Below are 27851 nucleotides of genomic sequence, written 5' to 3'. Positions count from 1 at the left end.
CTTATGCCGGGCCTAAATAAACCCCAATTAAAAAGATATACTGGACCCAATGTCTCAAGCCCATGTATATATGGAAAAGGAACTGGGAGACCTCCTTCTCCTGCTCCTGGCTAATAATGAAATAAAACAGCAGAGAAACAAGTTAAATCGAGAAGGTCCTACTAGAGAGAGAGAGAGAGATGTCGGTGAAGTTGCAGCAGCCGGTAGGGCAAAAACGGCTGACGAACGTAGCAGTGGTTCGATTAAAGAAGCATGGTATGCGTTTCGAGATTGCTTGTTACAAGAACAAGGTCCTCTCTTGGCGCTCTGGAGTGTAAGTGTCTCTGGTTTTTTTTTTTATTATTATTATCGTTATTATTTTAAATCGATTATTATTTGTAGTATTATGTTTATTTTTAGAACGAAGAAAAAGGGTCATATCCTCATTTTCTTGTTTTGAAAAAAAAAAAAAACAGAGAGAAAGATTTGGATGAAGTGTTGCAGTCCCACACAGTTTATTCAAATGTTTCAAAAGGAGTTCTTGCAAAGTCTTCAGATTTGGGTAAAGCTTTTGGACACGATGATCATACCAAGATCTGCCTAGAGGTAAAAGGAAAATACCTACTGTATTTGTGCAACTTTTTTTTATTGTCATGATTGGTTTACTATTACTATTATTATTAATAGATATTGGAGAAAGGGGAGCTTCAAGTGGCTGGGAAAGAGAGGGAATCTCAGTTGTCTAGTCAGTTTCGGGATATAGCAACTATTGTTATGCAGAAAACTATTAATCCCGAGACGCAACGTCCTTACACTATCAGTATGGTTGAGAGATTGATGCATGAAATTCACTTTGCCGTTGACCCGCATAGCAGCTCTAAGAAGCAGGTTTTTTGGTGGCCTTTTGAACTTCTTCAAAATGTTATGTTTGTTGGAATTTTGGCATATCATTCTTGCTAATTGTGTATTTTGTTCAGGCGCTAGATGTTATTCGTGAGCTTCAAAAGCATTTTCCAATCAAACGGTCTCCAATGAGACTTCGGCTTGCTGTTATTGGACCGAATTTTCCTGATCTATTGGAGAAGCTCAATGCCTGGGATGCTAACGTTGTTTCTAAAGATGAATCTGGAAGCCATCAATCTGTTGTAAGTTTCACTCATTCCTTTTTAGTGTGAAATTCTCAACTCCACGTTGCCTCTCCCAGGGTTAGGTTTTCCTCTTTTTTTTGTTGGCAACTTTTAAATGTTGGCTACAAAAGGTTTAGTGGCTTTGTTTCTTGCATTCACCCTCTGAATGTGCTTGTCTTGTGTATCGCCACTGGACTAGTATGCACTAGAACATGTGAAATAAGTTAGGCATCAAATTTTCAAGGCACTAGTCTATTTCTAAAATTCTACTAGGTTAGTTGCTGTTGATTTCGGCTCACTGAAGCAGAGTGAAGCTACAGGAAGTTTCATTAACCAATGCATTACATGATGGTAGACACCCATTACGTGTCCTGGTTGAACCCCTACAATGGAAACGTTTCCTATCAATAAAAAATAATACAACTAGACTGATATTGTAAACAACTTCTGAACACATCCTTTCAACTTCGCTGGATTAACTGGATTTTTCTAATGTCATGGCTGCTTTTGAGCACACCTGATGTTATGTAAAACTAGAGAGTTAAAATTTTCTCATAAAAGTCATAATTGTGACATTTAACTCTTACCAGTGTTTTTCTTGATCTGATCAAGTAGGATTTTGTGCTGTAGTACAGAAATGATACTTATTTGTAGTGTCAACTGCTGCTGTTGATTCTTTTACCTGGCTTCTATGTCTGTTGTTTCTCCATGTGTATGCAAGTATTGTGATGAGTTGTGTAATATCATTAGGCACTTTGCTTTTTAATTCTTGCTAATAAAATGCAGCAACCATAGTAGTTAAGCTGTACTTGGGCTGTAATTCTACATTGAGCCTCCCCCCAACCCAAACCCACACCCACACCCACACCCACACACACACACACAAAACAAAAGAAAAAAGGGGAAAAAAAAAAAGAAAACAGGACTAAATACAATTTTATTAGGTGGACCATTTGACTTGGCGATTCGTGTTGGCTCAAGTGTCTATTTGGTCATGAAATCTGCACATGTTTTGGATCTGAGTTTGTTTTGGATTTTCTGCAGATTTGTGAAATGGACCCAGGTTTCTTCAGGGACTGTGATGCCTTCGTGAGGAATCTGCAGGGCAGGCTGGAAATTCTTGCAGTGTCTGTTCATTTTGAGGGGGACACCCATGTAGATGACTTTGATGATTATGAAGATGTGCCACCAGCCCTACCCAAGGAGTCTACTGATTCTGAAGTACAACTGAGTGAGAAAATCCAAAAACAGACCATCTCTGAGGAGAAGAAGGCTGACACGCAGGCAAAGCAAAACAAGTGCAGCACATGCAATGCATTTGTTGGGGATGCAAAGCAGTTCAGAGATCACTTCAAGAGTGACTGGCACAAACATAATTTGAAGCGCAAGACCATGCAGCTACCTCCGCTTACTGCAGAAGAGTGCTTGGCTGACGTGGACCTGAATGACGCCAAAGCAGATTTAAAAGAATACTCGTTTTGAGATGCGACTGATCAATTTGCGATTGTTGTCTTGTGCGTAGACTAGCTGAGAGTTTTTCATATTTTGGGGTCATCTTCAATGATTCTCGCTCGAGTTAGATTTTAAAAGTTACAAATGGGGATTCTTGCGCGCAAAAAAAAAAAAATGAATGCATAATCATTGTTTTGTACCGTCTGGTTTGAACCGATTGAATTGAGAAGATCTGAATTGCATCGGGTTTGCCTGGTGATACCGTAGGAGGTATGTATGCAGAAAGACCGAGTATGTTTTTCCTCGTATAAATATTATAGAAAATCTGGCATGGAAATGATACCATACTTTCCCATACCTATTTATTTGGATGAATAACGTGGGGATGTCACCTGGGTGGCACAGCCGCATGGTGTCGATGCTTTTCTATCTAGGAATTCCATATACACTATCGAACTGGCTCTAGGAAAAGCTCAAGCCTGTTACATAATTATGTCCGAACATTTTGCAACTGGGTGTTTCCGAATCTTGTAAGTTAGATCCTATGATCACTTAAGCCAAAGCTTCCGTCACTTGCTTCTGACATTTGAAACACTTCTGTGGTTGTCATTGTCTCCTTGGTGATCAAAAAGCGACCACGCCACAATGATGTTGGTTTGTACCGTGGAAAAAATGAAAAACCCACGTTCTTCTACACCGAAGGATTACCGTACCCAGAAAACAGAGTATTTATTTTGTTTTATATCCACGTGTATGTATATTTACAGAAAAGTCTTTCATCACACGTCATGTGGTACATTTTCTCAACATCAGACGACATTATTTTAGCAGGCTGTCCGCTGGAAAAGGCCAAGAAGGGCAGGAAGAATTTTTAATCTTTTATGATTCTTTGAAATGAACTAGTTTGTATGGTAAAAATTTATCATAGAGATTCTGAACTCAAATGAAAAAGAATTCTGCAAGTGCCATGAGATCCAAGCATTGTTAATACTACCGGAGGATATCTCCATGTTAGGCAAGGAAAGGGGTTGTCCACAAAATCGGCACTAGCAATTTTTCCTGTCTTTTAAGTTTTCGATGAAGGTGTGGTGTAGCAGTTGTGAAGCTGGAGGCCGTATAGATGGATCCCTCAGCAGGCATAGTTTTACAAAACTCTGTGCATCTTCTGATTGGTGACTGGGGATTTCAGGATAATTTTTGCTCTCTGCAATCTTAAGTATTGCAGCTACCTGATGAAGAACAAGAAGATAATAAGATTGGGTCCTAAATTCTTGGCTCACGATGAAAGTCAAAGTATTTCACACGTGTAAAATATCATACCCCCTCATACTGGCTCCATGGAGGTTTTGAAGTTGCCATTTCAAGAATTGTGCACCCTAAGCTCCATATATCGACAGCAAGACTAGGAAGAAGTAGCCACTAGTGTTCTCTATAACCTGCATATGAGTAATCTTAATAGATATATGAACTTACAGGATGCAGAAAAATATTGAGATTATGAACGTAAAGAAAGAAAACATGACAGTAATCCAGTAAGCACTTCCTTTAAAAGAAAGCATCAAGAACAAGTTGTCATCTGGATTCAATTAAAAGGAGATGAGAAAAATCTTGTGGAATAAGAGAAATGTTAAGTGGAATTAATTATGGAAATCATTTAGAAACTTTACATGTCTAGCCATGCCAAAGTCAGCAGGCATAATCTCTCTGTTTGGACCGACCAGTATGTTTGCACCTTTGATATCTCTGTCAAGTGAACATTATTCCTCAGTCAATCGAAGCACTGACAACAAGATGAGATTCCTGATAAGAAACTGAAATTATTAAAATTGCCAAATACCTGTGCATTGTCTTCCTTCCATGCAAGTAAGCTAACCCTGAAAGAATCTGCTTGGTGTAATTTTGTATTAGCGGTTCTGAGAACGAACCATACTCACTTAGCAATTTATGGATTGAACCCCCAGAAACGAACTCCAGGTATACTGGGAGATTATCCACACCCTACATTAAGTATCATTGTCAGAATCCGATGTTACGAATGATGTAGGGATGCTGAAATATGCGAAGGAGCTCATACCAGTTTGCTTCCATAATATTGAACAATGTTAGGATGTGACAGTTCACTAAGCAATGCTATCTCCTGCTCATACCAAAACAGAACGATTCAACATATTACTCCTCATTTTTCTGATTTCAGAGGCTATTCCATAAGAAAAAAATGCAAATATAAGTTCTTGGTTGTAGGAGGAGAAAATGAGAGCGAAACCTGATTCAGTTGTTTGAGACATTCATTTGAGTTCTGATCATCAGAAATAACCCTCACTTCCTTCTTTGCACACATTTGTCCATTTTCACTGTTGTAAGCAGAAACTATGCCATCAAATTTCAGTGCCAATAGCCTTCATTTTCGCTCACTTGATAAAATATTGTATAAGTATTTGCTCTCTCTCTCTCTCTCTCTCTCTCTCTCTAGAACACAACGAAGTTAAAAAACTGTTTGAGAACGCGGTTGAAACACCATTTTTAAAAAATTCAAATTTTTATTTTTTATTAAAATTTAATATGATTTATATGTTTTAGATCGTTTTGATATGTTGTTATTAAAAATAATTTTTAAAAAATAAAAAAATATTATTGATATGTATTTTAATATGAAAAAATTATTTAAAAAGTAATAATTACCAGAAGATAAAAATAGGTGGGCCTGAGACCCAGTGAAAAAGCAACAAACAACGAAAGCACAAAAGCAAATTAGCCCAGAGCAGCCTCAAGCCAGACCAACAACATGCCGGGCCTCGAACATCTGGACGAACGAGACTTCCATGATAAGAAGCGGTCCTCTTGGCAGAAGTGATTAGACCTAATTACAGGGGAGCTCGTGAGGGTGATTGATGTTGAATTATCATCAATGGGAGGATGGATAAAGGCCTCGTGGCTCACAACGTTTGCTAGTGGTGGAGAGTGTTTTTTTTTTTTTTGATTAAATTACTTTTTATTTGAAAAAATATTATAGTATTTTTATATGATTTTAATGTGATAATATTAAAAAGATTTTTTTAAAAAAATCTAAAAAAAACATCATTTTAACAATTAACATTCCTCGTATGCATGTCTTTCTCGAGCAATGTAATTTGTGTCGTGAGATTATTCCCTGGCTTGTAACCTTAGCCAACAAGAAACATTCGATATTTCTTGCAACCCTTTACCACCTCACGATTTTTCCTTCTCTTAAAGGATGGAAAAATATTTCTCATAATTGGATCTTTTAGATTTTTCTTTGTGAGCTCAATTCATAAAATGTCGTCCACATGAAAACCAAACCCTTTACCACCTCACGATTTTGAGAGCATATCCCTGCTGAAAAGTTAGAGATAAGCAATTTAAAGGATTAAAAAGAAAAAAAATAGAAAAAATAAAAATAAAATAAAGATCTTGTAAAACTCTTGTCCGAGAGACCAAAGCCACAACCCCCTTTTCATGATTCTTTCCAAACTCCATAACCTGTAAAAAGATATATCATCACTCCACAGAGAGAGAGAGAGAGAGAGAGAGAGAGAATGGCTTTGAAGAATTGTTTCCAAGTTAGTTCGGTGAGCACCACCAGAGCTGGTGTTTGTCATCCATTTGCTCCTGTGGAAAAGCTTCAATTGCCAACATCTAAGGGACTGAACACATCCAATTTGTTATTATCTTCACCTTCTTCGTCCTTTCCTCCCTCATTGAGAAGCAGATGCCAAGAATCCCGCATTGTCTGCAAAGCTCGTGAAGCTGTAGATGCAGGTTTGCCAAATTCTACCTGGGCAGCTTTTTATGCGTCTCTTGTTTACTAGAACATCATGCAAGGAATGGAAGTATATAGTTACTAATCCCTTCTTAGTCAGTGGGCTTAGGCTACGTACTTCTTGAAGGAAGTAAACGAAATTAAATTGAGTTAAAATTAGATCGCCCCTGATATTTTCCTCTCCATATATCTCCTTATTTAATCGCAGGAGACTATTAAATGGAAGGATAAAATCTTCAATAAATTAATCAGTTTCTTCCTTTTTTTCCTTGAGGATGAGTATTCCTGAAATCTGATACATGCAAATGCTTGAAAAGTGCAGTTCAAGTAGCGACAGATGCAAGCTGGGATGCTGTGATTGGAGGCGACACCCCTGTTCTGGTGGAGTTTTGGGCACCATGGTGCGGACCTTGTAAAATGATAGCACCAGTAATCGAGGAACTGGCACAAGAATATGCAGGAAAGATAGCTTGTTACAAAGTAAACACCGATGACTGCCCTAGCATTGCCACAAAGTATGGAATAAGAAGCATACCAACGGTGCTGTTTTTCAAGAAAGGAGAGAAGAAAGAAAGTGTAATTGGAGCAGTGCCAAAGACCACCCTGTCTAGCTCCATAGAGAAGTATATTGATGTTTGAAAACAACAAGTTATGTAGAGCTATGACGGAGCTATAAGTGCATAGCTATCTAAACTCTCTTGCATAATGTAAATGTCACTACGAATTCAGTTCTTGTTCAAATTGATAGCCCAATGAGCATCACTATTTCTTCAGCTTATGAACTGTCTTTCCTCCATTTGTAAATGCACAGAAATCCATTTAAGCCTATCATGCAGCGCCTTGGAAGGCTCTTATTAAATTTGGAAATCACATGCATCTCCATTCATCTAAAGATCAGACCATGTTCTCTGATTTGCCACAGCTTCTAATCGTGCTTTCAAGTTTTAAGTGAGATGTCACCATTATAATAATTTGATTAATCAATGCTGAGCAATAATAGAAAAATTAGTTGCCAGTTGGCAAGATCTAAAGACAGACAAGATTTAACACTTCACTAGCCTCCCTACCTCACCACTTAATTTCAGCCTAGTGTTTCAAATCAGGGAATCACTTATCGAGCATCACCATTCTTGAGCTTAACCACCAGGTCAACAAAATTCAATGACGCGGAGTCTATAGACAGGGGTAAGAGGAAACTGAAAAGAATACAACGCAATAAAATACACATGGGCTCTGAGATAACCCTAAAAATGGAACTGATGAGCATATCCATCAACACTTGATGTATTTTCATGAATGATGACTTGAAAATGAGCAGGAACTACACGTGGAAAGGGCTCTCAACCAGACAGCTATCCCTCCCTGAATTCCCATTCCAAGACTGTTAGTTAGAAAAGAGGCTGCATTGAATCATAATTAGGAAAACAATTAGAAGTAAATGAGGCAACTCAAGGAGGATTTAACATTTCTTTGATAAAACACTATGCTATATGTTTACTTTTCCTCGAAAATTAGTACAAAGTGGGAAGCACGCCCTCAAGCTATTCCTTGGTGTAATGCCATCTTCACAAGGCTTTTATGAAATTCTGCCCACACTTGTACCGCACAAGCAGCTGCTGAGACATCAATATAATTAACAGAACCTTCAAGGGGATGGTTTCCAATCAAACTGAAGATTACTTAACCCATTAACTGCTCCTAGCCCATTAAGCAGTTGGTTCCCCAAATCCTGTTGATGATTCATGCTCTGGTCTCGTACCATCGATGGCATGCCCATCCGACCATTCATCATTGAGTTATTACCCATTGCAGCTCTGATCCCATTGACCATTACAGACTGCGCAAGTCCACCCATAGTCCCATATCCAGAACCCCCTACTCCAGAACTATTGACTGCCCCATTTCCCACCAGGCCATTTCCACCATTAAGAACCGTATTATTACCTGTTGGCAAAATTCCATTGACATTTTTCACATCATTCCCCAACGAACCAACCCCAACCATGCCACCAGTTCCAGTAAGTTGGCTGGTTAACATCATGTCATGTATGAATTTCTGGACAGAGCTTTGAGAATCACCATGGTCAGCCTCGCCAGAAAGGGTTGGCTGTTGCAATGGAATATTTGCTGGTGAATTTGTGGAACTAATGTGATTTACAGCTGTCAAGGCACTATGAGATGCTTGTGGAGGATTATTAGACGAGGATGGTGTCGGCGACTGGAAAGGAGAAGGGTTAGGTTGTGCCTGTGGAATCGTACTGGAGGAACCAGGAGATGGAATCTGAACAGAGTTTCCTCCAAAGGGACTGCTTGCATTATTGATAGAATTTTGTTGTCTTGAATTCATAGAATTTTGGTGGAGAAGCCCAACAATAGCGCTGGCATAGGTAGTTGCAGATGCTGTGTTGAGTGAGTTATTTACACTAGCCATACCATTGCTAGCAGCAATTTGCATTGTGGCTTGGGCAGAACTTTGATCACTATTTGAGTTCGCAGTTATTGTTTGCTGTTGTTGTTGCTGTTCCTCAGGCTGTTGAGCTTGACTATGAAACCCAATTGAAGCACCTGTCCTCCTAGGGAACTTGGACAAACTCTCTGAAAACAAAAAAAATAGATAGATAATTGAGCCCAGATTGGACAACAAGGTATATTGGTGATATGCATGATCATCACTGCCACGTCACAATCAGCATGAACTTTTTCAGGGATCATTTCATTAGGACCACATCAGAAAATTACAAACAAGAAAGTTAAAATAATAACCCAATCAAGAACCCGTCAAACTTACCCATTGGTCCAGTTCCTGTTTCTCGGCTATAATCAATCAAGTCTTTCATACTATTTACCACTTCTGATATCTGCAATGATATTGAACAAATTATTATGAGAAAAAAAAAATTCAATCATACTGCATATAGCTTCAGCGAAATATCATGAAACATCCTTGAAAATCACCATTTTTCACTTGACATTTTTACAGATAAAAATCTTTTCAGATGCCATATCCAGACTTCAAGGAATAATATGCAAATGATGTTAACAAAATAATTAAGATCATTTTCAGCTGTTTGTGACAGATTTGTTAAAAGGATAGGATAAGCAGGCAGAGGCAGTCTGACTTCAAACAGCATTCATTAGATATCAAAAAAATCTACAAACCCGTATCACTGCAAGAGTTTCAATGTGAGTTTAAATGAATATACAGCTTATAGCAATAAAACCAGCAGTTCAGACCTTCAGATATTTCCGAGTCACAATTCCAAACACCATGGTAGAAATGGAATTTACAATTACAGGGGCAAATCAATGCCACAATATATTATACAGATGTTGATTAATCTATAAAAGATAAAGGATGAGGGGGTACAACGAGCAACTGGGTAAAAAAGAGTATATATTTGCATGGAGGCTAGAAGCGTACAGAAATCATGATATTCTAGTTCAACAGCAGCTCTTAAACCATTGTATTTGCTAGAAGAGAGCAAGCATAATGGAAGATGACGTAAAAGCAAAGCAACTGCCAAATCTTGTACGAAATTGAGCCATCCATATTCATTATGTTACAGGTCCTCAAAGAAAATCATGCCAAACCTAACAGACACTTTAACATATCCTGAAAGATGTAGTCGAGAAGACAATTTTTCTAGGCATGACTTTGAACAAATTCACTGCAATGAGCAAAAGGACAACATTGGAGCGCACATGCATTGAATACCAGAAAACAATTCAGATCTTAACTGCAAATAAGAATAAAGAAAAGTATGAACTTGAACTTGTAAAGCTGAAATTGAAGGCACTAATATTTCAAACCCAAAGGATCTCATCACCAACATTTGTAGTGAGCTCAGAGTCCGAGACATGCATCCAGTCACACTACTAAATGTAGAAAATGTGCGCTACCAGTGACTTTTAGCCCTTAGCAAACAACAAGGACATTCACAAACCACAATGACTCTAATAGGAGTTGGAATGTCACCTGAAGGCACCGCACATATCTCTTTGTATATCCTAGATCATTTACTAATGGCACTTCCAAGGCTTTTGCCAGTTGGCGAGCTGATGCAACAAACCTAAAGAAAGATAACTCATCAATAATAGATAGAAGGCATGGACATCACCATACATGTATTACAAAAATGACAAATTTCTCATTGCGCTCATGTAGAACAGTTCATATAATACAAGGATAAAGAACTTGTAAAAACAAAAATTTCTGCAGTTGCTGAGACAATAAGTCAAAGCAACTACACTATAAAACACGGCCTACCATAAAGGATGCATTGGAGGGTGCGTGACTTTTCTCACTTTGTGGTAATGTAAATTGCATTCCCGATGTGCCCTAAATCTAAGTAAAAAAATACTTGCTCCAGTCTCAACCAAAAATATTCCTCAGACGTTCATCTCTTAAATTATCCAATGAAGAATAGAAAAACTGTGTTGAAATGGAGTAACTGACAGCGTAATCTCATCTCCCTCATGGACATGCTAAGCAAAGATGATACATAATAACCAAGTATTAGTTACATTTACATTCAGAAGCATGTTCACACAACATAAATTCAACTTGACAAATGAATGAAAGATTGTCATGCACATATATAGGAAATATTTTAAGACATTGATCTTGATTGACAGAGCAATGGTACTCAAATAATTGCATCAACTTTGTTGTAATTAATACTGCAAACAGATTCTAGTAACCACAAAAGGTAAAAACATAAAGTGCATGCTCAACCAAAAGCTCATGGTTGGTCAAAACAAACATAATGTGGCGAGAAAACTTACAAGTTACAATTATTTTGCAACTCCGGGATAGATAAGTTGGATGATGCATTTTGAGTAGCAGCCTGGTACCTTTGAGCTGCAGCACCAAGCTGACTTACCTACAAATATAAAGAAAAACACTGAATACTCGAGTTGCAGTTGTAAGCAGGAATTATGTTCTAACTCCTAGATACCATATCACATAGCAAAAACCTTAATCCTTATCATTAATCACTTAACACAGAGGTTTCTTCAGTGATGAACTGAGCATCAGTATGGGTAGTGAACTGGAAGTTAAGGGTACTTAGGTTATTTCACAAAAATCAACAGGGCCATAAACCACGTAGAAAATAGCAGAACATAATAAGCAGAACAAACAAAACGCTTCCACTAGGCATTACTTAACATCAATGTTTGTTTGTGATAAACTGGATATTTAGGTTCCTTAGCCCTTCTAAGGATATGAACAGGGCCACAAACCAGACTCTGCTAACAGCAAGTCCATACAAAATCTACAAATATACATTCAAACAAGTCAAAATATCAAACATTCACCGGTATCAAGCCTCAATTTAGTTCGTTTATATGATCCTGGTCCACCAACCATCTCAATGGAAGCACAAATCTTCCAACTGCTGTGGGTTAAACAAACACCAGTACCCAGAAGATGCATAACATTTAAGGGAAAAAAACACAGCTAAAAATGATGGCACTTCAAACTAAACAAATTCAATTAATTTCACTTCCAATGAACAACATACATGGATTACTCTAATAGATGATATTTCTCATGCATCAAGAATGTTGTTTGAAAAAGATTTATTACAATAGAGAGAGAGAAGTTGAGACAGGTGAGCAGAAAATAGCACAATTACACAAGTTCAGACATGGTTTAGCTCTTAAGATCACAATCTCATAAATTTATAAATAAACAGTGATGTAATATCAGATAGTCATAGAAAGAGCAACAAGCTCATGTTACCCAGTGTTGAACATATCATAGTGTCAATCAGCCAGCGTGGGTTAATAATAGTTTCCAACAGGAAATAAAAGTAACAAAGAACTTCTCCCCTAATTAAGTGAAGCACAGCTAACCTGTGGTATCAACAATCTTCGAGGTATTAGCTCTTCATGGCGCCGAGCACAAAACTCCCAAGAGCATATCTGGCAAAATAATGGACGAACAGGACACAGAAAAAATCAGCTAACACTTCCTGAAGAATTTAGAAGCTTATAGAAGCAAAAGGGAATTTCTCTTAATGTGCAACCTTCAAGTCTGGGGAGAAGACTATCCGCAGCTGACCATCACGAACAACGCGAAGTTGCTCAAAAACACTCTCTTGTATTGCTTTTGCATAATCCAGGACAATTTGACCAGATGAGTTTTGATATTCACGTGGCATATCAACATAAAGAAGTTCTTCCAAAGTGCCACTTTCATATTTGATTTTGAAAAGCCTAGGAAGAACCTCAACAGTTGCCTCTGAAAGTACAGGATACCAAAATCAGATATCACATGATCCAGGAGGCAGCAGCAAAACAAAGAGACAAACCAATTCAAACTAGCACCGAGGCCAGTATCATCTGTGACCAAAAACAACATGCAAAGAACAACAAAGATTTTGAAGATCTAACAACATACCAAAACCACGGCCTGGCTTGCGATTGCAAATCTCACAATGCCATACGTCCTGCAACACTTGCACAAATTGTTACAATTTGCATTCATAATTGGCTCTACAAGAAATTAAAAAAGCAGTTCTACCAAACCCTTATAATTAACTTTTCTAGCATGTGTATCATGGGAGCATCTTTTTGTTCTCTGGATTTGAAACAAAGCATCCAAAGAGAACATTTAGAAGATACTATGAATATGCATGTATCTTTGAAATGTTATTCCTAACTTGTCTACTTTCACCTAAGACACCAGTATAAAAGTGCTTGATTGAATCTACAGCACAATAATAGTTTTTTAAAATCACCAAGTTTTCTCTAGCAGCAGACCTGAGGGAAAACACCAGTTGTTTGCCGGCCACTTCCATACATAGAAACACACCACTTCTTTTTTGAATGGGGAGCAAAGAACTCGGCGACAAATTTCCTCCAGAATTCAATGTTATTGTCCTAAAAGGAAAGTAGGAGCTATTACGAATCAAAGCAGCCAAAAGGAAACAGTTAGAACAAAATCTTCACAAGGAAAACTTACTTCAGGTCTGCGCTGCTGTTGATGCATGTAATTTGTGAGACGACGGGCACACATCCCAGGTTCATACACTGGTTTTACAGGAGACCTCAAAGGTATATTCTGTTGTTGAAATTGTTGTGGTAATTGAGGCCGTTGCTGTGGCATTGCCTTCAAAAGTTGCTGTTGCTGCTGCTGCTGCTGCTGCTGCTGCTGTGTGTAATTGCAGCAGCCTTTGCTGATGCAAAAGATTTAGTTGTGCAACAGCCTGCTGAGAAGACTGCCTTGACATGTGAAGGAACTGCTGCTGCTGCTGTTGTTGATGCTGCTGCTGTTGTTGATGCTGCTGCTGCTGCTGCTGCTGATGTTGTTGCTGTTGATGTAAAAACAAAGATTGATCTGAATGTTGAGGTTCCAACTTCACAGTTGGCAAACTTCGCATCGTCTGAATTTGCTGTTGCTCCAACTTAACTGGACCCATATTTCTCAGTGGCTGAGGTTGTTGCTGCTGCCGTGCTCCATGTTGATCGTTAGTCACATGTGGCTCCAACTTAACAGGTCCAACACCAGCCAACCCTCCTCGTATTGATTGAAATTGGTGCTGCTGCTGCACCTGCTGAGTGTTATGAGCGCCAGAGAACTGTTGCATTGATTGCTGACCATGCTGGAAATTTTGTGCTTCAAGTTGTTGGGACTGCTGTTGATCTGGCAACAGCTGGTTGCCAGAAGGGTTTGAAAACTGATGTCCCTGAACTTGACAAGAAGGACCAGGGTTAACCATATTTGATGGTACAAATGACGATGAAGGACCATTGAAACCCATTCCATTACCACCATTTGAAAGTGGATCGGACTCTGCCCCAGTATCAATATTTCCGCGCTGACTGCTCCCAGGACCAGGAAGTCCAGGATTTGGACCTCCATTACCAAAAGACTGGTTCAGCAGGGAGGACATGTTGGGCACATTTCCAAGCATGCTCATGTTATTAAACTGAGTACGGGGGGACACTAGGGACGGGAATGCTGTTTGAGAACCCAAAGGGCCACCTTGAGCTCCCAGCATCCCCGAATTCGATCTCAAAAGTGAAGGAGAGACAGACTGGGCACCACCAATTGGAGTAGGCGGCCCCGAGGGTACCATCTTATCAAGAATCACAGTCAAAAAAACTCTTTGAAGAATAAAACTATCTAAAACAACATAAATTGAATAGCCTAAAATTACATAACAGAGCAAGATAAAGCACTTAGACAACTGGACTCGGTCACCACTTCAAGTGCACACCCAAATCCTGCAGACCTCAAAATCCTTACTGCGCACCAAATAGGTTTTGTGCCTGAGCAAATGGTGCTGCGTTCTATGAAACACGAGGCACACGCCAAAAAAAACCAAAAGCAAAGAAGAATCTTCAATTCTGAACATTCTACAGTCACGGTATCTTGACACGAACAGCAATCTTTAAACGGTTCTCGCATGAATCTCTGTATGTCATGAGGAGTTTCAGATCTATTTGAATCAGGATAGTATGTACAAAGCTAAATATTTCAAAAACCAAAAATACCAATTTTCACTACTAAATACAGCTTTAAAAGAAACTCAAAATAACAAAAACCATATCAAAATCACAACAACTTAGCCAAGACGAACCATGTCACCCAACTCAAACACTCACAAAAGAATATTTATCAAAAAAACCATCCTTTTTCACAGCATCCAAAGGCTCAAATTCAAATCTCACAATCCAGAAAGAATTCAAGATTGTAACTGTAACTTTCAAAAGAAACCAATATTTACCAAAAACAGTAAGCAACAAGGTTTAGAACACAGCTAAAACAACCTTGATCAAGCTTCAACAAACTAGAGGGATATAAAGGGAAAATGGGTTTTTTAAGGAAATGATAAAGGTTGAAAAAGTTTGTGAGCTAAAAAACTTAAAAACAACTTACCACAATACAATTCTCAAACAGTAGTGAGGCTGATAGTCTCAACAAGATTTCTCTTTCAATGAAACTACAGGCTGAAAGAGAGACAGAGAGAAGGAACACAACTGAGCTGTTTTAGAAGCACACAAGACTCTAGGGTTTTATTTTGTTTCGCTCAACCTCTTCAAAAATCTAATATTTAGGTTCTTTTTTCTGTTGCTGTTGTTTTTATTTCTCTTTCTATTGAGGAAGTGCTGTTGTGTGCCTTGTTTCTTTGCTGCTGAATCTAGAGAGAGAAAGGGGTTATTTTAGAGAGAGAGAGAGAGAGTGTCCTTGCGGACGTCAAATTTGTATTCGATCGGATTCAATTTTTTCTTCTTTCATTCTTTTTCTCTCTCTAGCAAGTGAAGTCAAATGCTATTCTTTCTCTCTTCCTTCGCTTGTGTTTTTTTATGTGAGCATTGCATGTATGCATGGTTTATCATAGTTTTAGTGGTCGTTACATTACATGCCATCATGTATCGGTCATGTTGCATGTATTATTCGGTTTTAAAAATGACATTGGATTGGTTGGTATTTACAGAGACTGCCACTTAGGGTTGGTGCCGTGATGAATTCCGTGTGAGTGCTTGGACCATATTTTGTTGCTATGCTATTGATCGTTTTGCCATGTGTGCTGTGGATTTGTTTTGTTGTTTCTTGTGACGTGCTCACGAGATTTTAAGTGTGTGTGGAATTTTATGCTAATAAATGTCTGTAATTTAGTGATTGGTGGAGATTGATTATCTTGAGAAAACGATATTTCTTTCTAATAAGAATGTCATGTCATTTTCAGATAAGGAATTATTTTAAGAGTTCAAACTAAAAAAAAAAAATTATGCATTACATTGATAATTCGGTTTATTATGTTTTTATAAAAAAAAAAAAAAAAAGGGTTGTGAGGTGTCTCTGTGGTATTATGATATGCTCGTGGCTCTTATATTTTTTTAGTTAAAAATATCAATTAATCATGATTAGTTGTGAACATGTGGCATGTTCTTACAACGATATGTGTTAAAAAAATTACTGTATAAATAAAATAACCCAAATAAATCAATATAGTAAATGATATAATTAATGGAGTTGATACGGTGCTGAAATATAAGGAAGATAATAAAAAATATGTTACATGTTCGAAATTAACTATGATTAGCTGACTTCTTAAAGTAATGATTCAGGGAGCCATAAACATGTTATAGAGGGATACTTAGCTATTTTACCAACGCTATTATGCTCGTCGAATTTATTTTTTTTACTAAAACAAATTAAACATGTTGGTTTTTTAATATTTTTTTTACATTAAAAATATCAAATATAAAAAATAAAAATAAAAACTTATGCTTACATTTAGTTAAATAAATTAATAATCATCGGTTTCAATAAGTAAATAAAAAAATTATTGACAATAACTAAATATATATATATATATATGAAAATGTCAAATGGTAAATGTAGATCAATATATTTAATCTTATTACACAGTTCATTTACCTAATTGTATTCAATAATTTTATTTATTAAAATTATTTTTTTATTTAATCAAATGATAGCAGAAAAAAACATGCATATAAAATCGATTGAATAAATCAAATGAAAAAAAAATCTCGCGTGTTGCACTTATTATAAATACCTTCCAAAAATAAATAAATAAAAATTATTTTAAAAAATAAATTTCAATCATGTATAGATATATAAAGGGGCTAAATACAAACAACAAAAAATTAGAAAGAATGAGTATTAATTTTGGTATAAATTAACAAGTTGTTTTAAAAAATATATGTGTGTGTTTTTATATTAAAAAAAACAAAGAAAAATAACAAAAAAGGAAAAAGAAATATGTCAAGCGACGCTAGGCCTACCCATCTAGGAAGGGCCTATGCACAGGCTCTGATTTTTTTTTAATGTAATGGGGTTGGTTGTTTTCCCTATTATGTTTTGAAAAAAAAAGTTAGAAGGCATATCATATTATACTTTTCTAGAGCGGCCGAAAAAATAGGTTCAAATTTTGTTCTCAAAAACCCATTTTTCCAACCAATTCTTGACTAGAAACATCTAGAAAAAAGTCAAAATACCTTGACAAACCCATAAATAACCTTAAAAAAACCACACGAAAATATAAAATCAACTTCAAATAAAAATTTCTTTTGAGCTCATATTTACTTTTTTAGGCAATTTCAAGGCATACAAATACCCAAGCAAAGCTCTTTTCATCAAATAGAACTATTTGATACCAAGATCGACTATTTGGTAGTTGAAATTGATGTCAATATCATTTTTCTCTAACTACTGCTAGAATCTGGCAACTTTTCTTTTTTATCTCTCAAATCATGGACTAAAAATAACAAAAATAAATTTTATACAAAAACATAATTGAAAAAACATTGAAGGGCTGAACATATATAATTAATAGAGTTTGAAAACTAAATTAAACTTTTTGTGTGAACTTTGAAATTACTATTCATTTGTGGCATATTTTCTAACTACTTTATCTTCTGTCTTTTAATTTTATTACTGCCCAACAAATTTAATTTAATTATCCTTTAATTTAGTTAAAAAATAATGCAATCATGCAAAAAAATTTAAGGATTAAATTTTAAAAAATGAATAGTGTATCTACAATAAAATATAAGGGAGTGAACAACACAGTGTTGTGTAAAGTGAAAAAACTACACTTTTTAGATTTTAGTAATAATAAAAAAAAAATACAATAACACAATGAATATATTATTTTTAAGTGTGGGTTCATTATTTAATCTTTATGTGATAATAGTTCACCACAGGGAGACAATATTGATGCTGAGATGGTCATTTCTTGACGATGTAAGTTTCGAATTATTTGTGATTATAAATCATGGTGTTGGATGTTGAGTTAATCATTACTTGAAACACTTAATCACTCAAATATTTATTTTTACTTTATTGTTAAATTTTCGATTTTTTTTTATGGTTAGCCTCAATCAAAGCTCAATTTTTCTTTGGTTCCTTGTTCTTTAAGAGTTGCATGTGAATAAAGGAAAAAATAAATAGCATGTCTTTGTATCATTGAGTATTAATGCTTAATGATTGGTTTTGCCACCACAAACTATGTGACCACAGTTATCAAAGATGCCCCAGCCTATTGATCTGAAAACCTACCTCCTCAGGATCTAACTTGGCTAGGTTTGTAAATAGAATGACCGAGATACTGACTCGGTCAAGACCACGATCGGGTCGAAAGATTGACTTTAGAAAAATGGAAGGGAAAAAAAAATGCTTAGAGTAGGGCATGAATCTTCGACCTTTTCTACAAATGAAAATTTTTTTATCAACTTATAAAAGCCAACATTAACAATTTATTTTAATTTTAGTATTATATATGGCATCAAAGAAAGTTGAATCATTAATATAATTAATTTGTTGGGTTAATCCACTTACATGTTGGATTGACTCATCATCTGTGATCTAAAGCTTGAGTTGAGTCAACCCTTGATTAGATTTAATAATTAAATATGTGACAGGTTACTAAAACATCTTAGTTAGTTACTGGTTCTATTTTTTTCACGCATATAAGTCAAATCAATTATTCTTCTAAATGCTTATTTTTTTAATTTAAGAATTAAATATTTAAAATTAAAATGTAATGACCAAAAAAAAAAAATTCTAATATAGATCAAAATAGTTGTTAATATTTCATCATCATCATCATCATCATCATTATAAACATTTACAGCTAACATAACCATTATTATAATCACTTACCGGTTGTTCGGAACAAATTATGTACTGTATTTGAATTTAATTATAGTATTTGATTTGAATTTAATTAATAAATAACTTGAATTCAAATATTTGGACGAAATAAAATTCAATTCATTTTTTTATATATTTATCTTTATTATCTTCATCTTATTTTTTTCAAAGGTTTCTAAAAAAATAGGTAGATAGGTATTTTTGAAAAATTCAGTTTTAACATTAATTTCTTATATTTAGGATTATAAAGTATAGAAGTTGACCTCTTATTTATTTTATAATATTTTTAAAGATTGAATTTAATTTGAAATTCAATTCTTAACGCTAAAAACACATTCAAAATGAGATTTTATTAAAATCTCTTAATTTAATTCAATATAAAGAGTTCCAAACATGTTAATTATTGTTATTCTCATCTCAAAACTATTAAAAACGACCATATCTATTTAAAGTTTTTATTAAAAAGTTTCCACTAATTTTCCACTCCCCTAGGAACACATCAATCCACTTTTTTTTAACTAGTAAACAATTAAAAAGCAAATACACATGCATTAATATCGTTTGAATATTGAAATATTGTACACCTATGACGATCAATAATTGGTTTTATCTTTACAAATTGACAAACAAAAATTAAATACGAGCTGTCTAATGGCAAGAAATAAACTGCATGCAGACATGAAAACAAGAATTAAATAGGGAACTTCTAAATAAAATCGTGCCGTCGTCATTATTCGATAATAATGATATAATAACCTTGTTAATTCATTATTAAAATATATTAGTTTAATTTAAGTGACACTGTTTTTGTTTTTATTTTTATTTTATACGAAAAGCATGTTATATAAGCACAATACTTATTCAATTAAGAGAAAAGTTCGTCGGGGCACGTTTTGCATAAGGTGTATTTGTATATCGCAAACTGCAATTTACTTTTTTTTTTTTTTCCCTCATGACTTAACTCGTCAGTACTCAGTACTTTTGATTTTGAAAGTCTTTTTAGTTTTGTCTGTGTTAGGGCCACTGGACATTTTTATTATAAATGAAGTGTATTTTAGAAAAACCATAATTAAATTGTCGTACAAAATTAAGGAAAGGATTGGGTTACAAAAATTTATAAAATGTAGGGTTAAACATTGGATTTTTATATCAAACGGTTCTTTGCCATCCTCAAAGTCGTACACATTTCAAAATCCCCCCTGGTTTTTCAAACTTGAAGTAGGGGTGTTAATTGATATCATTTATTCGGATTTGGATACATAAACTTAACTTTTAAAGACAAAAGTTATAAACTTTGATATTTTAGAAATTATAAACTTAACTTATTTAAAAAAAAATTACTGGAGCGGGTTGGTATATCGGGCTGGATTAAATTTTTCATAGATATTGTATATATCCAAAAGTTAGACTTATATTGTTAATTTTTATGGGTCTACATTGAAAGACAAAACCTACAACATAAATTATAGATACCATGACTCCTCTAATTTTAAGTTTAATCCTCATATCTTGCACTACCATTAAATTTTAGTTACCTTCTTTTTCCTTTTAGCAATCAGAGAAGTTATTTTTTGTTGCAACGAATAAATCTAATAGAAATTCCATTGATAAGAACTTTGAAACCAAAACTTTTCTAAATAAAACAAAAATAAACATTCAATCCACAAATAGTCAAATTTAAAGACAAAAAGAGTATAGGATATCTGAGTTGAGTCGGGTTGATCAAGTTTCAAGAATCTCAACCCACCACTTGATTCAAATATCTATTTTTTAAGTTTTTTAATTATTATATATAATATATGACTTTAACAAATCAGATCGGATTACACAGTGTAAATATTACATATAGACTATTTTTTTTAAACACCGCACTTGAAGTGTTGGGTTTGAATACTATTACCCGAAATATCTCTAAAACAAAAGTAGCCTCCACCTAGAATAAAATTTCAATAATGTTTCTTGAAAGAAACAATCCTGAATTGGGCATTCATTCCATTAAAGCTCTATCTAATCAATATGAATTGTTTTTTTTTTTTTTTTTTTTTTCCAAGCATGTATTAAATGGATGAAAGACACAAATGTAGCATGCATGCTTGAGTGAAAAAAGAAAATGAAGCACCAATTTCAAGAATAGCATTTGGTTGGTTGATTGGGTTTGTAATCCCCGTCAATGTTGCACGTACTCTTTTCTTTTGTTGGGCGTTTGGCCTCTTCTCTGTTTTCTCTACCCAGAAAAGCGAAAACATCCATGATCACATGCACAAAAACTATAAGACAATTTGCACGCATAAAGTACTTTTAATTTGCTTTGGATCAATTAATGTATGTACATACACTCGCTTTTTGTTCGTTTGAGTTTCTCAATCATGGCCTTTGAAGGGTTGAAGGCCCACTCAACTTATTTTTAGCCCTTTGAGTTTTGACGAAAAGAAATTACATTTGCATGGAGGAGGAGTTGTGTATACGGTCATGTCATTCGTCGGAATTCTTTCGTCTTTCGCCTTCCATGCTTTTGTATTCATTCCTTTTGGGCTATCTAATTTGTTCTGTAAAAAAAAAATTTAATAAAAAAGTTTTTTTTTTTACATGTTTTTATATAAAAAAAATTAGAAGTATAAATTTAAAAAATTATACTAACATCCTGTAAATACTAAAATTTCTACAAGTTTGGCCCATGACTCGTAATGGAAAGGGGTCTGGAACAATGCTAAATACTATTCACACATTTACAATGCACTGCGGACTGGAATAATGCTTTTTTTTTTTTTTTATCTCTTAACCTTTGTTTTCATTGAATGAGTCCTTTAATTGCAAAATTAATAGCCATTTGCTTTATATTTGTTGGTTAGGAACAAGATTGAGAGAAGGACCGGTTTAGAATAAGAGTTGAAAATAGGTGGTGTGTTGAAAGTTAAAATTCAAAGTACAATTTAGTGCTTCAATTTCTAAAATTCTATATTTTCAGTCTCTTATGTTTTTCTAAGTTCAATTTTTGTAGAAAATTTTATTTTTATTATTTTTCAATCCCTAATTTATGGAGGAGAGAGAAAATTTTGTCAAATATAGAGAGAAAAAATTATAATTTTTGTATTTTTATTGCATGCTAGCAAAAATAACAACGCTCATATTTATTAATACAATCATTAGCTTCTTATCCTACTAGCGGGGAAAAGCGCCTAAATGCTAATATTAAACTATATATTTGGAAACCAATCATTGTATGTTATAGGTGAAATCATTTTAACTGTTTGATAATTTACTAGTGTGCCTTTTGAATTAAAATTACCATAAGAAACATAACTTAATTAAACATTTCTTTTAGGAAATTAAATATTTTCTTATGAAATATTTTTTTTTTTTGGAAAACACATCCATATCTTAAAAAACAAGAGTAAATAATAAACAATAAAAAAAATTTATAACTTTTTTGAGTAAATAGTACTACTATGTAATTTAATTAATATTCATACAACTTTGGTGTTTATATACTTAAAATAAGATAATTGAGGTTAGGTGGTTTTAACTATGTAATTAGATAGTTGTTAATTACTAGGGATAAAACAAAAATGACTGAGGTTGGTTAATTTTAAAAAAATTAAGGTTATTTTTATCTTTTATATAAAATAAATGGTCTTCTATCTTAAGAAAAAAAAGATCCATATATACTTTTAACATGTTTTTCATAAAAACCACATTCTACTTTCAAAAGTTAAGCTAGCACATGGTAGCATTTAATGGTGCAAAACATACTCTAAAACTTCTTTATTTGCTCTCATTTTCTCCTTAGGCCTGAATAATTCTTCTCGACCTTTCCCTTTCATGTCCCAAGCTATCAAATCTATTTGCAAAGCCATGTCGATTCTCAAGCTTTTCCTCAAATCAACAACTGCATGGTAAGAAAAATAGTTATTTTTATAAACTGGCAAGCTCTCTTTCTCTGTTGCCTCGATAACAAAGAATCCTCCCTCACATAATAGGCTATTAAAAAGAAATTCCTCGTTGGTTTCACATTTCATTGACTATTTAAAAAAAGAAAAAAAAAAACAGAATTTTTTTAATATAAAAAAGATGTCTTTAATTTACGCTCATATATACATATTTTAAAAAAAGAAAAGAAAAAATGGAGGACTCGATTTAAGACTTGTTTAAACGCAAGGGAATCCGTTTATTCACCATGCGAACCCCAGAAGCAAGAGGCCGGTCTGAGTTCCTAGCTCCATGCTCGCTCTTTGACATGGGGACTCGGGAGTTATCGTGATCCATCATTCTTCACTTTATACACCCAAAAATGTCAAATACTTATGCACAGACAAATACAAAACCCTCTTGTCTGTACACCAGCTAGCTTTGTGCTTCTATGATCTATCAACTGAAATCATTCCCAGTGATGATGACTGAAGCCCACACATCTCTATATCTCTGCTGGTTGTTTGAAATGACACAAATGCCCGTCGACACCTTGCTACTATGAAGGATATTAGGGCCGGTGAACAGGAAAAGTCCCGTACAGATGAAGCGCGCAGGGAAGTCCTACAGTACGGTACCGTAACATCTCGTCTTTATAAGGTCGGCCACAGCTGATAAAACAAAAACTGGCCATGATTTTGGCCTTTTAAGAATGATAATTTAGGCTGTGAATCTGGTTGGTTTGATCAAGTCCGCCAAGCTTTAGCTAACGTAGAAGTTACATTAGCTTAGAATCGGTCTTGATAATGTAAACTTGTGTTCTCTTTAGAAGTATAGCTTGCGAAACCAAACTTCACCAACTTCGTCTGCTCTCAGAGAAAACGAGGACTGATTGACCTTGAATGTGAAAAACGGATTGAAACATCCTCTCAATAATTGTAATTATGGTTTTATTTTGGAAAATAAAAACATTCTCAGTGCCAAATTTGTGATAGTGAACCATCACAGCTGCAATGAGGAATGTTTCTTAAAAATGTCCTCAACTTGCCCCACACTATGTATTTGAATACCCAGAATCAGAAAGATCTATGAAATTCTAGGTCGTCGGATTTATGGACTCTCCTTTTTCGGCACTGATAGATCCCCTCGTAGAAGAAAGACCCTTCAATTTCTAACCTACCAACATTTGATAATTCTCTTAACCATATATATTGGACACATCAATCTTTTGGGACCAAAAAATATTAATGCCGGTGTGAGACATGCATGTAAGAGATCCAAGCTTTTTCCTTGTCAAATAATAATATAAATTATGTTTTAAGTATAATATAACAATTTTAAATTAAAATAAAATTTTTAAAATAATACTATAATTTTGTTAATTAAATAATCACGAGTTCAAATTATATTATTTTTTTTCATTTAATAAAAATTAAGCATAAATTATGTAGACTTGTATAAATTTTAAATTTAAAGAGCTTTTATTATTTGATGTAATATATTTAAAAATAATATAAATTATATTTTAAGTTTCATCAATTTATTTTTTTTTATTAAAATAATTATTTGAAAATTAATATATATAACCTTTGCTTACAAACACTTTACACCAGTTATATCATCACCAATAACTCTTTAGCACGTAGGGAAATCTTTACAGACACCACCACTAAAACACCCCCCGCTATTACCAAGTAACTGCCTGAAATTGTCGTTTCGATTGGTTGGTCAACTGTCAAATGATATTTCTTCTTTAAAAAGTGCTTTTATTATCATGGTTAGAGAATTCGGTCAAGTACAAAATTTGGTTATGAGTCGGGTGAGTAAAAATTAAATAAATTTAAAAAAATATTATTTAAATTTTTTAAAAATAAATTTAAAAAATATATTATTTTTTAAAAAATCATATTAAGTTTCACTTGGATTTTAATTAATTAACTCATTCAATTAACAGGTCAATTCCTACCAAACATGTTTTGACATGAAACCAGGTCCAAACCAGGTTCCAAGTCGACAAAAGACCACGTGTACCTGCTATGACGGTCTTAATAATACTAGTTAACATGTGCCCGGCATGCTGGCTTAGAAATGGAAAGGGTAGCATGGTAATCATGGGAGGATAGAATTGTAATTTGGAAAGAAATTTCTTAAATTCCAGGTCTACAAGAAACCCCGCAACCGTTAGGATAAAAAAAAAAAACACGTTGCTCATCATTCATGTTCATGTATGCGTAAATTCGACATGTATGGATGCTATGATTACGATGTTTTGTATGTGTCATGGAGAGAGCATGTTATGGGGTCACGTGTTACGTGAAACTTGATGGAAAGAACACCGTTATAGAAAGAAAAGGGCATAACGGCCGTTTAAAGCTGTGTTGTAACCTGACCGCTAAGTAGTTTAGGTTCTGTTGGTTTTTGTAATTGAACTGTGTTTTAAAAAAGTATTAGCTTTTTTTTTAATTATTTTGATATATTATATTAAAAATAAATTAAATAATATATTAAAATATCTTTAAACAAAAAAATATCTTAAAAAATAACTATAACTACACTTATAAACACAAACACGCTATTAAAATATGATTCTCTCTCTTCACTCTTTTATTATAATTATATTATAAAGTATTAAATAACTTTCTTTTGAGCTGGGATTCAGTACATACCTATCTATTTTCTTAAACCTCGCAGGCGAGATGAGAAGGTGAGCTCAAGTCGAGTTTTTAAGTTTTAGTTAAATAAAAGAGAAGGTGATCTTCTCCAGTGGTTGCATGGACAGATTTAATGTTGGTTTTTGTTTTTATTTTTATTTTTATTTTTATTTTTATTTTCTGAAATCAAATTGGATGAGATTAGGATTACATCCGACAAATCACATCCAACGTAGGTACTATAGTGATATCAGTGTCCTCGATTTTCAATCTTCACCATAACTCTTTCTTTTTTTCTTGGTTGATCGTTAATCAATTTAATTATTGTTGCGCCACTTGTTTGATAATCCTGATCTAGTATATTTTTTTGTTTCCACACCAATAATTATTTTCATATCAATGATACTAAATATGTTTTTAATAATTTTAAGAATACATCTCCTGTATAAATATTTTTTAATAAATAAATTTATTAGTAGTCATTTTTAATATTTAAATATATAAAAATTTTTAGTATATTTTTAATTGTCGTACCAATTTCTTGGAATTAATCCTAGTCTATTTAGATCGAATCATACAAAAATAATAAGGTGTAGATTATTGATATTTTAAATATATTAAAATATTATTTTAATATATTTTTAAATAAAAATCATTTTATAAAACAACATGTAATTAAAACACAATACACTGGCAAGGAAAATAATTTTGAAGTAACTCGTCAGCGTGATTTAACATGCAGAGAGGGCTTAGCTTGTTAATTGATGTTCATGTCACCGGAATATAATAAGAGCGGTGACGACGGGATCGAACCTGGGCTTGATAAATCTGAACTCATGATCAGTTCGATACTTATTTGGGGTGTTTTTTTTATTGGTTCTTTTACCAGGTTATTTCATGCTAATAGTATTCCATTCCCTGACTGCGACGTTGAAAAGACCTCTTCTACGTGATCGGAGAATATAAAATTCTTCTGTCAGTCAAGATTGAAATGTTCTGGCATTTTTATTGGAAATTCTGAGGCGGTACCGACGCTGATTCTAAGATGGAGATTTCTTTTCCACTTTTTTGAACCAAGATTCCACTTCCACGATGGGAATCACGACGGCATTTCTCTGTACTGATGCTCTGTTCTCTGATTTTGTTTTCAGCAACAAGGCACGTATTCTACTGTACATCCATCTCCCCTCGCTCCTCATCATCGTCTTTCCTTTTCTTTTCACTTTTCTCCGGCGACAAGACTCTGGACTGATCGTACCAGTCGAGAATTGACTTGCGAAGCGGCTGGATATAAAATTACATGAAAAAAAGGAGGTCTCGTGTTTTGTAACTCTGTAATTGCTATTTGCAAAAGAAAAAACAGGGTTTTGACTGAATATATGTAAATGTGGTTTTATTCCCAAGAATATCCTCAACATTTTAGTTAAATTGACAAAAAAATGTCCCAACAAGTTATCAAGAGCTTGTCTGGTATTACATTTAGGATAATTTAAGAGTATTTTTTACTTAAAAATGTGTTAAGATAATTATTTTTTTATTTTATTTTTATGTTTTATATAAATACATTAAAACTATTAAAAAACATCAATTTAATACTTTTAAAAAATATATAAAAACTCTCACTTCTGAACAAACGGGAAGATAATTTAACCCATTTATATTGTGAGAATTTAATATTATTGTGCAAAGAGCAACTCCTCAACTTCAATCGGTCCATTTTCTTCTTCAATTAGTTCACGCGTTCATTGAAAGTTATATTGTATGATATGATAATTTATATGAAAAAATGTAGATGTCCGGAATCAGGACGTGATAATATACATTGCAGCTGGATTCAAAAGCCAGAAAGAGGGTTGAGTAAGAGAGCCCATTTACCATCTTTTATGTTCAGGTTTTGCTAATGGCTGGGCCTGGACGAGGGCCATACCTATGTAGTATGTACTTGCAAACAGGTTACGTTGACCCACGAGAACTTCAATATATATAGTTTTTATTTTCTTAAGAGAAAACAATTTCTTTAAAAGAAAATATACAAGGAATAAGATATTTAATATCATTAAAAACTTTAATAAATGGAATTTTTTTTTTCCATTGACAACATCTAAAATGTCAAGGAATTAAAATAAATATTTTTTGAATTTATCATTCTTCCCTCCCTCCATATATATATATATATATATATATTATATATATATATATATATATATTTTTTTTTCATGTTTTCTATTGCAGTTTCTCCCTCCCTCATGCTTTGGAATGCCAATATATTATCCCGTGGGCCTTTCATACTCCTGACTTCGCTCCAACCCTGAGCATACGGATTC

At 34.1% G+C, this 27851-nt stretch overlaps 4 protein-coding genes across 4 annotated transcripts; 2 read left to right on the top strand and 2 right to left on the bottom strand.

The window, feature by feature from the left end:
* Positions 1–96: 96 nt before the first annotated feature.
* Positions 97–2759, top strand: LOC118028520 (uncharacterized). Its single transcript, XM_035032158.2, has 5 exons — positions 97–313; positions 456–585; positions 667–867; positions 957–1124; positions 2151–2759. Exons 1-5 carry the CDS (start codon positions 180–182, stop codon positions 2586–2588), a joined length of 1071 nt encoding a protein of 356 aa, XP_034888049.1. The 5' UTR covers positions 97–179; the 3' UTR covers positions 2589–2759.
* A 528-nt stretch (positions 2760–3287) lies between these two features.
* On the bottom strand, positions 3288–5379 carry LOC118051263 (mitogen-activated protein kinase kinase kinase 3). The gene is made up of 9 exons (XM_035061922.2): positions 5334–5379; positions 4822–4925; positions 4633–4695; positions 4396–4556; positions 4209–4301; positions 4082–4118; positions 3995–4026; positions 3879–3960; positions 3288–3787 (listed from the first exon to the last, which is right to left on the bottom strand). Exons 1-9 carry the CDS (start codon positions 5377–5379, stop codon positions 3605–3607), a joined length of 801 nt encoding a protein of 266 aa, XP_034917813.1. The 3' UTR covers positions 3288–3604.
* A 561-nt stretch (positions 5380–5940) lies between these two features.
* Positions 5941–7114, top strand: LOC118028751 (uncharacterized). Its single transcript, XM_035032486.2, has 2 exons — positions 5941–6335; positions 6659–7114. Exons 1-2 carry the CDS (start codon positions 6113–6115, stop codon positions 6973–6975), a joined length of 540 nt encoding a protein of 179 aa, XP_034888377.1. The 5' UTR covers positions 5941–6112; the 3' UTR covers positions 6976–7114.
* A 610-nt stretch (positions 7115–7724) lies between these two features.
* Positions 7725–15622, bottom strand: LOC118028662 (transcriptional corepressor SEUSS-like). The gene is given in 10 exon segments (XM_073404651.1): positions 7725–8931; positions 9125–9194; positions 10313–10406; positions 11122–11219; positions 12196–12264; positions 12369–12583; positions 12743–12791; positions 13105–13224; positions 13307–13501; positions 13503–15622. Coding segments are annotated over 10 exon segments (2781 nt in total). The 5' UTR covers positions 14424–15622; the 3' UTR covers positions 7725–7981.
* Between the last annotated feature and the right edge of the window lie 12229 nt (positions 15623–27851).

This window comes from Populus alba, chromosome 14, assembly GCF_005239225.2.
Source record: "Populus alba chromosome 14, ASM523922v2, whole genome shotgun sequence".
Taxonomy (NCBI): Eukaryota; Viridiplantae; Streptophyta; class Magnoliopsida; order Malpighiales; family Salicaceae; genus Populus; species Populus alba.
The sequence above is the reverse complement of the archived record's forward strand: the minus strand, read 5'-3'. Positions and strand labels throughout refer to the sequence as shown.